This window comes from Sapajus apella, unplaced genomic scaffold, assembly GCF_009761245.1.
Source record: "Sapajus apella isolate SASKATOON/1434 unplaced genomic scaffold, GSC_monkey_1.0 scaffold127, whole genome shotgun sequence".
In the NCBI taxonomy this organism is placed as follows: domain Eukaryota; kingdom Metazoa; phylum Chordata; class Mammalia; order Primates; family Cebidae; genus Sapajus; species Sapajus apella.
This window is the reverse complement of record NW_022437067.1, coordinates 2376735-2390423: the sequence shown is the minus strand read 5'-3', so window position 1 is coordinate 2390423 and position 13689 is coordinate 2376735. Positions and strand designations below refer to the sequence as shown.

Genomic DNA, 13689 nt, shown 5'->3' with positions numbered 1-13689 from the left:
CACCCCCCTGTCACTCACTCGCTGGAGCCGCCTCCTGCAGCCCCACCGCCCACCCACCTGTCACTCACTCGCTGGAGCCGCCTCCTGTAGCCTCCTGTAGCCGGGCCTTCTGGGATCTGCCTCCCAGGAGCCTGTCCTCAGGGTGTTTGCACAATTGGGGCCCCAGAAGTGTTCATCTGTGGTGCTCGCCCATTTTAAAGGATTTTTTCAGGGCCAGATGCCAGGGCCCCTGGGCAGGACCTGCACAGCCTAGCAGGCTCCTGGGACCTTGGAGGCTCTCTGGCTGTCTCCCCGAAGGGTGCTCCCAGAGTGAGTGGTCCCCAGCCTCCTCCAGGACCAGTGCCCAGCTCCTGGCCTCCTCGCCCTCGGAGGGCCCTGAGGAGGCTCGCCTGCGTGCCGGCCTGTTACCTGCGTGCCTTCACAAACTCGGGGCCTGCTGGACGCAGAGTTGTGAGCTCAAGCTGCACCCCTCTTCCACTTGACTGAGGCTCCCAGCAAGGCCTTTACACCGAGGCTTCCAGAACTTCCGGAAATACAGCCCTGGTGCTGCGACACACCTGTTTCGCTACGGAAGGTGCTGGGAGTTTCACCCCCTGGGAATGGGTGGTGACCGTTGCTTCGACGAGGAGGGTAATTTGGGTCCCAGTAGCCTTTGGCTGGGTCGAGTTGGAGAAGTGCCTTCCTCTCCTGTAAGTCCCTGCTGGTGACCTGGGGACCCCTGGCCTGGGGACACGTGAGGACTAGCCCCATCCTGAGGCCACCCTGCCTGGGCACCATCCAGACCCCCTTCCTGGCACTCGCTGGGGCGTGTTGTCCCCCTCCTCCCTTGCCCATGGTGGCCTCAGCGTGAGAGCTGTGGGGGGTTCCATTATGGGGAGTCCCTGGGAGCTGACGCCGGCAGGGCAGGGCCGCTTGCTCTTCTCCCTGGAGTGTTTTTTTCAGGACTGGCACAGGTTTGTCAGCCTGGGCCTGGTGGCAGCTGCCTTTTCTGTGGTGGCCTGAGAAGCTTCTAGAGTGGAGAGGGTGCCCCCGGGGGCCTCTTCCCAGGCAGAGCCAGGTGTGCTTGTTTTAGGGGAGCCTCACCATCCAAGCTCCTTCTTGTTGTTGAGGGACCTGGCCAGGCCGTGGGCCTGAGACGCTGGCCTGGAATGGGGAGGGGGTCGGGGCATCTCAGCTCCTGGCCATGGCTACCCTGTTAGGGGGTTTCCTGTGGCAGCTCTGCTTGGGCCTGTCAGACGGCACTGCCCACCCCGTCCCTGCCAGGCTGCCTGGACTCTGTGGGGGCTTGACAGGGGTGCGGCTGGACTTCTGGCCCCGGGGAGTTTGGGGCCCTTCCCTCCGACTGCCTTACCTCCCTGCCCCAGGGTGGGGGCGCCTCAGCTCACACTGCACCCTCTGCCCAAGCCCGTCCTCGGGAGTGGCCTCCCCCATGCCCATGGGCCAGCTGCGGAGACCCTCCTCCAGGCTGGCAGGGGTCCTCCTGGACGGGAGGGTGCTGTGACCCCTCCTGGGGCTGTGTCAGGGGCAAGGAACAGGCCCCGCAGGCCTGACCCTCTGCTGTCTTGGACCCCCCCAGCAGCTTGCAGAGAGGCTGGGTGGAGAATCCACACGAAGGTCTGCCCGTCCTTCCCCACAGGCCGCAGCTCTCAGGGTGCTCACACCTCGAGGGCCTGGAGCAATCTGGGAAGTCCTCAGAGGAGGCTGCACCCTAGGGGGGCCTTGACACACTCCAGAGGGGCCTTGAAACGCATTTGAACTGGCTCTGAAGTAGGGAGATGGCAGGAAAGGTGCAGCCTCCACAGCTCCCCGCCTTCTAGAGACGGAAATCAGACGCTAAAAGGGTTCCCTTCTCAAAAGTGAGAGTCTACCAGAAGCTCGTTGCTATTGGCTCCCGCACCGTGAGAGTGTGGGTCTCCTCCCCAGTCCAGGCCACCAGTCCTGGTGTGCTCCATTCCCGGGTGCCCAGTCTCTGGGGTGGAAGAGCAGGACCTAGTGTGCCTTCCCGGTGGTGGGGGTCAGTGGTCTGGCCTGTGTCTGCGGGCATCACTCTTGGTTTTCCGTGACACCCTGTAGGTGCCAGCAGGCAATGCCCAGAGAGGAGAGTCCCTCCCTTCTGGCTAACACCGAGCTAGTGGCCTCCGCTCCGTGTACCTTGGTGCTGTGAGCCAGCACGATGCCCACCCGTGCTCCTGGAGGCGGCCTGGCTGACCTCTGGGCCCTAGCCTTGAACAGGGCTGTTCTCTCGTGTCCCTGGCTTGAGTAGCACTCCCGGGGCCACCCTGAGGCCCACAGAAGTCACTGGCTCAACCAGCAGGGGTCCCTCCAGCTGCAACACCCTGTGCGACCCCGTGGAGGAGCTGGCCCTCTGTCCTTCCCCCACTCTTGGCCCCATGCCCATCAGGCCTTTGGGCTGGACACTGTGGGAGAGGGGACTTTGTTGTCACCCCTTGGTGGCCTGGCCACCCCCGCCTGTGTCCCCCAGAGTTGGATGGACTCTCATATGCACATGGCTAGGGTGGCCTCCCGGCCCTGCCTGGGTGTGCTGTGTGCCCTGGGCAGACTCTTCCCTCCCCCGGCCTGGGTCTCCCCATCAGGGCAGTGAGGGGCTGCATTGCCTCCACTTGGCTCCTTTTTGGAGGGGAGGCCTGGCCTGGGGGAGGCTGCTGGCGGGCAGCTTGACTGTGTGAGCTCCAGGCTGCTCCACAGAGCACACTTGTGCAGACCCAGGTCCTGCAAAACCCAACCCAGGCTGCAGCTGCAGATGGGAGACTGCCTTCCCAGCCTTGTGGGTGCAAGGGGCTGGCCTGGGCCGAGCCTGCAGGAGCAGGGGGAAGAGCTGCTGATGGGGCAGCCCCCGCTCAGCCCTGGAGACCACCCTGGGCTTCTGCACATGGGAAGGGGCTTCTGTGGCCTTGCCTGAGTCTAGAACGCCAGAGGTGCTGGTGGAGGTGGAGCAGAGTGCTTGGGAACAGGGGTGGGTGTGGGATGGTTGTACCCCAACCCAGAGAGGCCACCACCCCAGCCTGTGTTCAGAAACCCAGCAGGAAGCCTGGGCGCTCGGGCTGCTGGGAAGGGGAGCTGGTGCTCCACCTGGGTGAGAATCAGGAGCAAAGAGGTGACACCAGCAGAAGGGGCCGAATCAGGGCGTTGTGTGGGGCGGGGAGGAGGGCGGGAGAGGCCCGGGCCATGCCTTTGGCTGTGCTGAAGGGCCAGGGCTGGCTGCGTTGCTTCCATCTGACTGCTGGCCAGTGTGCTGGTGCCGGGCACCCTTTGGCAGCAGGTTGCTGTCCGGACGATATAGACCAGGCCTGCCCTCCGGGGACAGCAGTGTCAACAGAGACGCCTTCCTAAACACTCTGGAGAAGCTGAACCAGTGTGTCGCTCATGTAGCCCTGGGTCAGGGCCGCCCCCAGGAGGGCGGGTTGGAGCTGAGGCTCAGCAGCAGGTAGGCACATGTGTTGGTGTGGGCGCTGCGGGCTTGGGTGCCCACTCTGCGCCCTGCCGCTCCTGCCCCTCCAGCTGTCCTCCATCCACGTGTGTGGTGCTGCTGCCGCCCGCCACTCCCTGAAGTGCCCGGGCCCCTCGTAGGCCACTAGAGCACTGCTAGCACTTGTCTCTAGAGACCCGCCCGTCACCTTGGCCAGTGGGTCTGGACCATCGCAGCCAAGCATGTGCAGCTCAGGAAGGGCCACCTCTGCGTGGCTGGCGCCCAGCACTGCTGGGGATATTTCATGACACCTCGGGACACTGTGAGATCCGGCTGCAAAACACACAGTCCAGCCCTCCCTCCCAGCCCAGCTGACCCCCCAGAAAGGCGGGCACTGGGCAGGACAATCTGGCCCTGGGGGGGGGTTGGGGGCCTTGCTGGGGTGTGGGCTATGGGGTCTAGCCTGGGTCCATGGAGAGGGTGCCGGCGTTTTCCTCCTTGCCCTGTCTCTGGATTCCTGGCAGCTGTGTTGAAGAGCCAGCGTTTGCCTGGTACTCTGTGTTGTTGGGGTGACATCATTGGCTCAGATATCCTGGTGTGTGGACGAGGACAGCCACTCTCACGGACTGTGCGTAGTGCCCCTGTGCCACGGGGAGGCCCCATTGAGAGGGCTGAGGACGGGGCAGGTGCACAGGGCGGGGCCGCCTGCAGGGAGCTGGGGGATGAACACCACCCCGCCTGCCACCCTGGCCCTGTCCCCAACAGAGGGAGGGCTTCCTAGAAGGCAGGGCTGTGGTCCACTGACCACACGTGGCAGGAGACTCAGGACCTAGAAACCATCCCAATTTGAGGGCAGTGATTATAAACCTTGTGAAAACCACAGGGACCAGAACCACCCTGGAGAGCTGGCCCTGAAACCACTGGGCTGGGTTTGGAGGCTTGGGCAGAGGAGCTGGTGGGCGCAGCCCTCAGTCAGCTCAGATGCTGGGCCTTGCCACGGATGCCCCACCTTCTGTGCCTTGGAGCGCAGAGACCAAGCCAGCTCAGGCAGAAGGAGGCCCCTTACCCTTTGCAGAGCTGCAGCCTCACACTTGGAGGGTTCCTTGGTGGCGGCACCTCGTGCGGGCAGAGGTTGGAATTGCAGCCCAGCCCAAGTGGACCTGCACTTGCCTGGGCTGGAGTGACATCCCTAGAATTGGCAAACTGGGGAGTTAGGGTGACCCAGGCAGCTCTGGCTGCCTTAACGGAGAGAGTGCTCTGTGTCTCTTCCCACGAGGACACAAATCGTATCCGGTCAGGGCCCCAGCCTGTGCTCTCTCAGAAAACCTGTCTCCAGATCCATTCCTCTTGGGGATTCGGCCTCCAACTTAGGGATTTTGGGGGGACACAAGCCATTCATCATAGACTGTCCCCCAACAACAGTCAGCTGCATGTCATCTGGAAGTGGGCAGGGACCAAAGTTAGGCGTTGGCAGAACACGACTCCGGAGTGAGGAGGGGACAAAACGCTGGGCAGGATTGCCAGAGCCCCTGGTGTGATGACACACACGGACCATCGAACCCTAACTGGGTGGGGACTTTGCTTTGAGGGAACACCACTTCGGTATTAAAGAAGTGAAAGACACAGGGGGCTTGCCGTGGAGCCTGCGTCTGTCCGCCGGGAAGCCGGGTGAGGGCTTGAGCACAGACAAGGGAGGATCTCCCCCACTGGGAGGCAGATCCCCTGTCCATGTCTGAGGGACACATTCAGCTTCGCCGGGTTTGAGCCTGGTCCGCTTTGCAGGGCTATAGCAGGTGCGAGATTTTGGCTGTGGCCTGGGAGGGAGGGCTGGGCTGTGCGTTTTGCAGCCGGGTCTCACAGTGTCCCGAGGTGTCATGAAACATCCCCAGCAGTGCTGGGTGCCGGCCACGCAGAGGTGGCCCTTCCTGAGCTGCACCTCCCCATGCCGGCAAAAATCTGCCTGGTTCAGCTTTCCAGGAATCCATGGCACAGGATACACGTGATGGCATGGGGCTTGGCTCCGGCTATGCACAGCTTTGGAGCATCTGGGGTGTTAGAACTGTGTGGACAGGAGCAGCGACAGGATGGGCTCCAGGGGGACCCCGGCCCCAACCCCCTGCCGCCCTGGTGGGCTCCAGTGGGCACTGCCTGGTGGTCCCTGGGTACATCTCGGGGCTCTGCCTATCTGGAGGAGCTGACGGGAAGTCCGTTTCCTTCCCTGGTCTGCCACAGCCGCCTGGGTCCTGACATCCCAGCTTCCTTGCCTTGGGCCTGTGCCCCTGTGCCTGCCTGGCCCTGCCAGGAGGGGCTCTGGTTCCTATTACGTGTTCCAGACAGGGGTGCCGTTGCTGCAGTGTGCACCGTAAACAAGGCCCCCGGGGCGGGGTCAGCCCAGGCCATGCTCAGAGGCCCCTGGAGCCGTGGCAGTGGCTTCAGCAGAGCAGTCTCAGGTGAGGCAGGCTGGGCCTGGGGGCCAGGACAGCCCCCATCTTGTCTGGGCAGAATGGGGGTGAGGTGGGTGGGGTGAGGGGCTCAGAGGCAGACGGACTCACGTCAGTTCTGCTGGGCTCCCCGCAGCCTGCATGTGCCAAGGCCACGTGGGGCAGCAGAAAGAGCCATCACTGCCACTCCCAGCCGCCCCCCGAGGCTGACTCTGCCCTGGGAGGGGACCCTCAGCACCTGCTCTCCGGTGGGAGGCAGGTATGGCGAGAACTGCGGGTTTTTAAAGCCCGCTTGCTCTGGGGGGGCTTTGCCATCTCAGGGCCTAGAGGCAACTGTGGTGCTTCAGCCACTGCCCGCTCCGGTGACCTCTGACCGGCCTACCTCAGTGGTGCCGGGCACCCCACCCGCCACACAGTGATAGTAGACGGTTTCCCCAGTTTTTGGCCCTGGGGCCAGTCACCCTCAGGGATGGTGGCAGCCTCTGAGGAGGTGCCCTGGAGGAGGTGGCATCTCAGGGAAGCCTTCTCCCTAGAGAGAGTCTCAGCGCTTTAGTAATGGGGTTTGGGATTGCTTTGGGCACAGGCCTGGGCAGACAGCCTCCCCTGCCGGGGCACAGCAGTGGCATGTTCTCGAGGCTGACTCCCTCCCTAACCACAAGGCGACTGCCAGAGACCCGACGGTAACCCAATCCCCGCTGAGGAGCTGGCTGCCACTTTTGGCAGAGGTCCGGTGCCCACCCTGGGTGCTGAGCCTGGCACAGTGCCTTCTCCCCACCTCCCTGGTCCAGCTCAGGACACGGCCCCATCCATCGGCCAGGTACAGGCACCCGCTGGACCACCCTGACCCCATAGCCCACACCCTGCAGGAATGTGCATGAAGGAATGGGGGCGTGGGCACTAAGTGGGGTCAGGTGTGAGGTGTGGCCTGGCCTGGGGTGGGTAGGAGCTGTGCTGGTCCCCCGGGAACTGGGGGCCAGGCCTGTGGCCCTTGGCAGCTGTCCACGCCGTCCCCACCTTGGGGACCTGCCTCTTGCCCTGACCTGCCCCGTGACCTGGCCTAAGGACCAAGATGGTGAGATGCCTGGGTCTCAGTTCTGCCCTGCCAGTCTGCGGCCTCCTCCAGAGAGACGTGAACCCCTGGGGCACTGAGCCCTCACTTGCAGCTTCTCAGAGGCCCCTGGTGTTGGGTGCTCTGTGCTGGGGGGTGCGGGGCTTCTGTCTGGGTGGGGCCTCCTGCAGAGCCCTCTGCGTCCTGCCCTCAAGCAGGCTGGGCCGGAGGGTCCAGTGAATCCCCTCAGTCCTGAGGATCCTGTAGGTGGGCAGAGAAGCCAAAACCAGGCCTGGGAGCCAGGCAGGGAGCAGCCATCGTCCAAGATGATGGAGATGAAAAGGCAGAGGGGCTTGGAGTGGCTGGGAGGGGCCCTAGGGCAGGAAGAAGTGGCCGTGCCACCACCTGCTCCATGCCAGCCGGGGACAGACTGTCGACCAGGCGTCCTCTTGGCTGACCTGCAGTGCCGCTCATGTCCCCAGCCATCAGCTCCTGCGCCCTGGGCAATGGCGGCTGCCAGCACCACTGTGTCCAGCTCACCATCACTCGGCACCGCTGCCAGTGCCGGCCCGGCTTCCAGCTCCAGGAGGATGGCAGGCGCTGTGTCCGTGAGTGCCGCCAGCCCTGGAGGGAGGGAGGGAGGGAGGGAGGGGGGGAGGACCTGGGGGTGGAGGCAGGATGGGCTGCCTTTTCTGGGCTGGGTCTGGGCTGCGGGGGGAAGTGGGTCTTCAGGAGGCCCCCAAGGCTCCTGAGAGGCCTGGCGGGCTGTGGGCCAGCCCCTTTGGCTGTGCCCCAGGATGGCACATCTGGGGCCAGGAAGCTCAGGATGGGTGCTGCCTCACTGCCATGGCGCCCATCCGATGGGACCACCTCCCTTCCATAGGTGCCCACCTGAGGCTTGCTGCCCTTGGGAGGAGGAGGCGGGCGGCCAGGCCTGGTTGGGCACTCTGCTCCTAGTCCTCAGGGCTGCTTGCATGAAAGGAGGGGCTTTGCTGATGGTGACGGCGGGCAGGCTCAGCGGTCCTCCAGAATATGGAAATGGGGGTTGTAGGTGGGGCAGGTGCTGAGAGAATGTCCCCACTTGGCCTCTAGGGTTCTCCCCAGAGTGGGCATGAAGGGGTCCAAGTCACAGAGCTGGGGGTCACCACCCTGGTCTCAGCGCTGGCACCCGGGCTGAGAGGGTGGTGGGAGGAGCCGGCCTGTGCCGCTGCCTGACCTGGGCTGGCTGGCCTTGTCTTAGAGGCTTCCTGAACCTGGGAGGAGGGAGACCCACTGCCCAGCCCATTAGCCTGGAGCAGGGACAGGGAGAGCACTGGGTGGGGGATCTCACAAAAAGCCTTGGGGCAGGTGCCCTGCAGCCACTGGGGTCCCCTCTCCCCAACCCCCTCCTCGGGTCCATGGCTGCAGGGAGAAGCCCATGTGCCGAAGGGAATGGCGGCTGCATGCACAGGTGCCGGGTGCTCCGGGGCCTTGCCCACTGTGAATGCCACGCAGGCTATCAGCTGGCAGCGGATGGCAAGGCCTGTGAAGGTAGGACGCCCCTCCCCTGCTCCGCCCTGCCCAGGTGCTGTGGAGGGACCCAAGTCCAACTCTGGGACTGTGGCCTCCCATGGGAGCAGGTCCTTTGGGAGCAGGGCTGGCCCTGCCTTGTCCCCTCTTGGGTGACCTGGGATGTGGCGGTCTCCTCTCCACTGCTGGGGGCTGAGGGTGAGGGTATGAAGGCTTGCAAAAGCTGCTTCCAGCCCAAGGCTCATTTCACCAGAAGTGAGCCAGGGAGCTCAGGTGTTGCTCATAGCTTTTAAACTGTTGTATTTCCTAAGTAGTGTCTGCTTGTCAGGAAAACTAAAGGCATGCGTGAGGGGAAGGAGGAGCGAGTCGGGCGCTGTGGCTCACACCCGTAATTACAGCACTTTGGGAGGCCAAGGTGGGCGGATCACTTGAGTTTAGGAGTTCAAGACCAGCCTGGGCGACATAGTGAGACCCTGCCTCTACAAAGAAATAAGAAAACCTGAATAGCAGAGCATGGGGGTGCACACCTGTGGTCCCCCCTCCTCGGGAGGCTGAGGCAGGAGTCACCTGAGCCCGGGAGGTTGAGGCTACAGTGAGCCATGATTGCACCACTGCACTACAGCCTGGGTGACAGAACGAGACCCTGTCTCAACATAAATAAATAATAAAAGAACATAAAGGAAAAAGGGGACATTGTCACTGAGCCCCGGACACACCTGGGTGGAGGGGACGGGTTTCTGCCATGTCACTGGGGCTGAGTTGTGAATGTGCTTTTTTGGAATCCGGTCACGGGGAGGTGCTGTTGTCTAGACGCACTGCAGCACCCTCCCCCACGCCGTCCTCTGCCGCAGGGCTGGCGACGTTTATTGTTAACCCCGCCCCTGCACCGCTGGGTGTCCCTGATTCTTCCCCTGGCGGGCGGGCGAGCCGGCCTTCTCTGAGCAGCCTTGGGGAGGGGTTTGGCTGCCGCCACCCTGGTGGCCCACAGGGGAGTCTCTGAGGCTTTGGGTGTGTCCAGACCAGGCAGTGGTCAGTTTCCAAGGGTATGAGTCCATTTTCACACTGCCGACAATGACATACTCAAGCCTGGGCAATTTACTAAAGAAAGAGGTTTAGTGGACTTAGAGTTCCACGTGGCTGGGGAGGCCTCCCAATCACGGTGGCAGGCAGGGAGAAGCAGGCCGCATCTCACGACCATAGCGGTAGGCAGAGAGAGCGTGTGCAAGGAAACTCCCGTGTTTAAAGCCATCAGATCTCAGAAGACTCATTCACTTCACGAGAACAGCACAGGAAAAACCCACTCCCATGACTCAATCACCTCCCACCGGGTTCCTCCCGTGAGGACATGTGGGAATTGTGGGAGTCACAATTCACGATGAGATTTGGGTGGGGACACAGCCAGACCGTATCACCAAGCACTCTGCTGGTTGGGGTGTCCTGGTGCGTGGCTCCACGTCTTCAAGGACACCAGGAAAGTGCTGCCGGGGTAATGGCGCCTGGTCACCCAATGGGCTTAGCATGAGACCTGTGCGGACCTGTGTGGATGCCAGCTTTTTCATCCCAGGGCACCTGCAGGGTTGTAACTAGTGGTCGTCAGGGGCAGTGGGATTGGCCCTGAACACCTGTGTCACGCAGCCGCAGGCCCTGGGTGTCAGCAGGCCATGTGCTGCCTTCCACTGGCCCTTCCCGGCACCGCTGAGCCCTCCCCGCGGTCTCCCCCTCCAGATGTGGATGAATGTGCTACAGGGCTGGCCCGATGTGCCCACGGCTGCCTCAATACCCAGGGGTCCTTCAAGTGTGTGTGCCGCGAGGGCTACGAGCTGGGCGCCGATGGCCGGCAGTGCTACCGTGAGTGGGCAGCCAGCAGCGGGCTAGAGGTGCCCGAGATGGTGGTGCTGTCCCCCAGGACCCCAAGGCCTGCTTTGGCAGAAGGGCAGGGCTTCCTTGTCTGTCAGGGGCAGCCCAGGGTGTGCGCCCTTGGTAGGCATGGAGTCATAGACCCGGCAAGGCCTGGGAGCTCCATGTTGCTGCATCCTGCTGGTGTCCCCAGGCTCAAGGCTGGCTGCTGGGTGAAGGTGGGGGGAACCGAGGTAGGTGGGGGCATCCCAGCCACCACCCCACATGCCAGGTGACTGGTCTCGTGGCAGGGATTGAGATGGAGATCGTGAACAGCTGCGAGGCCAACAATGGCGGCTGCTCCCATGGCTGCAGCCACACCAGTGCCGGGCCCCTGTGCACCTGTCCCCGAGGCTACGAGCTGGACACAGATCAGAGGACCTGCATCGGTGCGCGCTGGCTCCTCACAGATGCCCGCACCCCCGCTCCAGGGATCTGCTGCCACCCTGAGTCTGGGACCAGTTCCATGCCATGACTTGGAGGTCCTCTTCTGTCTCCCTGAGTCCTGGTCTGGTTGCCTGGGCCCAGGCGTGGTGGTAGGGCAGGCCTGACAGGCAGCATCCTGGCCCAGGAAAGACCCTGGGTCCCACATCAGGCTGCCAGGCCCACGTCTACGGCCACAGCACCCCCTTAGCCCCATCAGTACCTCCTCAGCACCACCCCATCACCTGGGGAGGTCCCAGTGTCATGGGAGTCACGCCCCAGACTGTGACTCCCAGACGGAGTCCCCACCCTTCAGCCCCAGTCCAGCCCAGTGCCACCACCTTGTTCACGGCAGGCAGGCAGGTGGCCCGGGGCCATGACGTGTGTCCGTGTGTGTCTGCATATGTGGGACCAGGAACACCCGTGTGTGTGGGTGTGGTTGCGTGGTGGGTGTGAGACCGGGAACACGTGTGTGTGGGTGTGGTTGCGTGGTGGGTGTGAGACCGGGAACACGTGTGTGGGTGTGGTTGTGTGGTGGGTGCGACTGTGCAGGTGCAGCGTATGTAGGTGTGCACATGTGAATTGTGGGCAGGTGCAGTGCAGTCGGGCGTGTGAGTTGTGTGTGAGTGGGGGTGTGTGTGTGCAGCTCCCTGGTACCAGGGGGGCCTGTGCTGTGTGCCCCACAGATGTCGATGACTGTGCAGACGACCCGTGCTGCCAGCAGGTGTGCTCCAACAGCCCCGGCGGGTACGAGTGTGGCTGCTACGCCGGCTACCGGCTCGGTGCCGATGGCTGCGGCTGCGAGGGTGAGCGCCGCCCTGCCACTGCACAGCGAGGGGGCCTGGGAGCGGGGTCGCCCTAAGGAAGGACACGGGCTTGGCTCTGGTCCCCCGGTGGTGGGCATGGGGTCGGCTTGCTCTGTGCTCTGCTGCATGCAGGGGTGCGGGTGCTGGCTGAGCGCCTGCTGTGTGCAGGGCCGTGGGTGCTGGTTGAGCGCCTGCTGTGTGCAGGGCCGTGGGTGCTGGTTGAGCACCTGCTGTGTGCAGGGCCGTGGGTGCTGGTTGAGCGCCTGCTGTGTGCAGGGCTGTGCTGACCCGCCCCCTTCCTCTCTCTGGCCTGAGGTCACTGGCCACTCTCTCCTGGAGCTGGGCCTGTCCCCCCAGCTGCTGCCTGACCGGCCCCTCTCAGCCTGGCCTCCTCTGGCAGGTGTCTGCCGTGGCTCTGATCCTGGGGCGGGAGGACGGCCAGAGCGTCCACTGTGGCTGGGGTGTGTTTTACTGGCTGCCTCATGAGATGAGCCAGTCGGGGGGCCACCAGGGCTTCAGCCCATGGGTGGGACTGGGTGGGCAGGGGCCTCCCTGGTTCCCCTCCCGGGAGCACAGGCCTCAGCAGCCTCGGGTCCCCGCAGATGTGGATGAGTGCGCCTCCGGCCGCGGCGGCTGCGAGCACCACTGCACCAACCTGGCCGGCTCCTTCCGGTGCTCCTGCGAGGCCGGCCACCGGCTGCGTGAGGACCGCAGGGGCTGCAGCCGTGAGTGCCCCGCCCTCCTCGGAGCACGGGCCTCTGCCTTCTCAGAGTTTGCCCCAGCTGACCCTGTGTCCCGCAGGCCTGGCTGGCCCCACACCCACCTGCCTGGGATCCTTTGCCTCTGGCCTCTCTGGGCCTGCACCACCTCAGAGGCCATCGGGCCCCTGGGGACCCACCGAGGTCCTGCCTCTTCTGAGTGCTGTGTGGGTTGGGGACAGTGGGGTGGGGAAAGCTGACGAGACAGGCATCCTCCTGGAACCCAGCACCTGTCCTGACCAGGTGAGAGGAGGGGCCACGACCTAAGCTACTGTTGTCCCTGGGACTGATGGCTGCTGCTCCCAGCCCGACCCCTCTCCCGCCCCGACCCCTCTCCCAGCCCGACCCCTCTCCCAGCCCGACCCCTCTCCCAGCCTGACCCCTCTAGGCCCCAGAGTTCCTAGATCTGGGGTGGGGCTGGGGGCAGAGGGCCAGGGTTCAGGTCCTCAGGGCCTGAAGCCTTCTCTGTCCTGAGAAGGAGGATCAGGTGTAGCTGGGATGACCCCGGGACCAGGCTGAGGAGCTGGGGGTAGTGGAGGCAGTAGGAGGCTGGCGGGGGTCCCTGGAGTGGGGCTCGGGCCCAGTCCCACCTGGCGGAGGAGTCACTGGGCCGGCAGGTGGTGGCAGGGGCTGAGGGGCCTTTGTGTCCGGCAGCCCTGGAGGAGCCAGTGGTGGACCTGGACGGTGAGCTGCCCTTTGTGCGGCCCCTGCCCCACATCGCCGTGCTTCACGATGAGCGGCCTCGACTCTTCCAGGACGACTACATCGGGGCTGACGAGGAGGAGGCGGAGCTGCGGGGCGAACACTCACTCACAGAGAAGTTTGGTGAGCGCAGGGTCCGCCCCGGGGGCTTCTGCTCTCAGGGCCGCCAGCCAGAGACCCCTCGGGCTAGGCTGCCATTCAATCAGAGGTTGGGGACGTGAAGAAGGACCCCTGCAATGCCGTGGTAGACCAAGACCCAGGGAGGCTGAGCCACTGGCTCCCTTTGCACGGCTCCTAGGTCAGGGCTCCTCTGGCCCCAGCATTTGCCCCACGTCACCCTTTTGGGGCCTTCATGGGCCGAGGATGCCCCTTATGCCCCTTCCCTGGCCTGAGGGTCTGAGCTGAGCCTCTGTGCCTGCTGAGGCCAGGGGTGAGTCTCTGAACCCCTCCACCTTGGTCTGACCCCCATCCTGGTCTGCTGTCCCTGCTGTGGCCAGGCGTCAGGCTCTGAGCCCCCATCCTGGCCTGCACCCCTCTGCTGAGGGTAGGGGTCAGGCTCTCAGCCCCCATCCCGGTCTGCCCCCCTCTGCTGAGGGTAGGGGTCAGGCTCTGAGCCCCCATCCCGGTCTGCGCCCCTCTGCTGAGGGTAGGGGTCAGGCTCTGAGCCCCCCATCCCGGT

General features: G+C 64.1%; 1 protein-coding gene across 1 annotated transcript in view; it reads left to right on the top strand.

Annotated features, from left to right (window-relative positions):
- The window catches only part of MEGF6 (multiple EGF like domains 6), a 108953-nt gene that overhangs the window by 76588 nt on the left and 18676 nt on the right, over positions 1 to 13689 (top strand). Inside the window, exons 5-11 of the mRNA XM_032262008.1 lie at positions 7399 to 7524; positions 8324 to 8446; positions 10151 to 10273; positions 10573 to 10710; positions 11431 to 11550; positions 12153 to 12275; positions 12963 to 13133. Coding sequence (XP_032117899.1) covers positions 7399 to 7524; positions 8324 to 8446; positions 10151 to 10273; positions 10573 to 10710; positions 11431 to 11550; positions 12153 to 12275; positions 12963 to 13133 — 924 coding nt within the window. The remainder of the gene's footprint in view (positions 1 to 7398; positions 7525 to 8323; positions 8447 to 10150; positions 10274 to 10572; positions 10711 to 11430; positions 11551 to 12152; positions 12276 to 12962; positions 13134 to 13689) is intronic.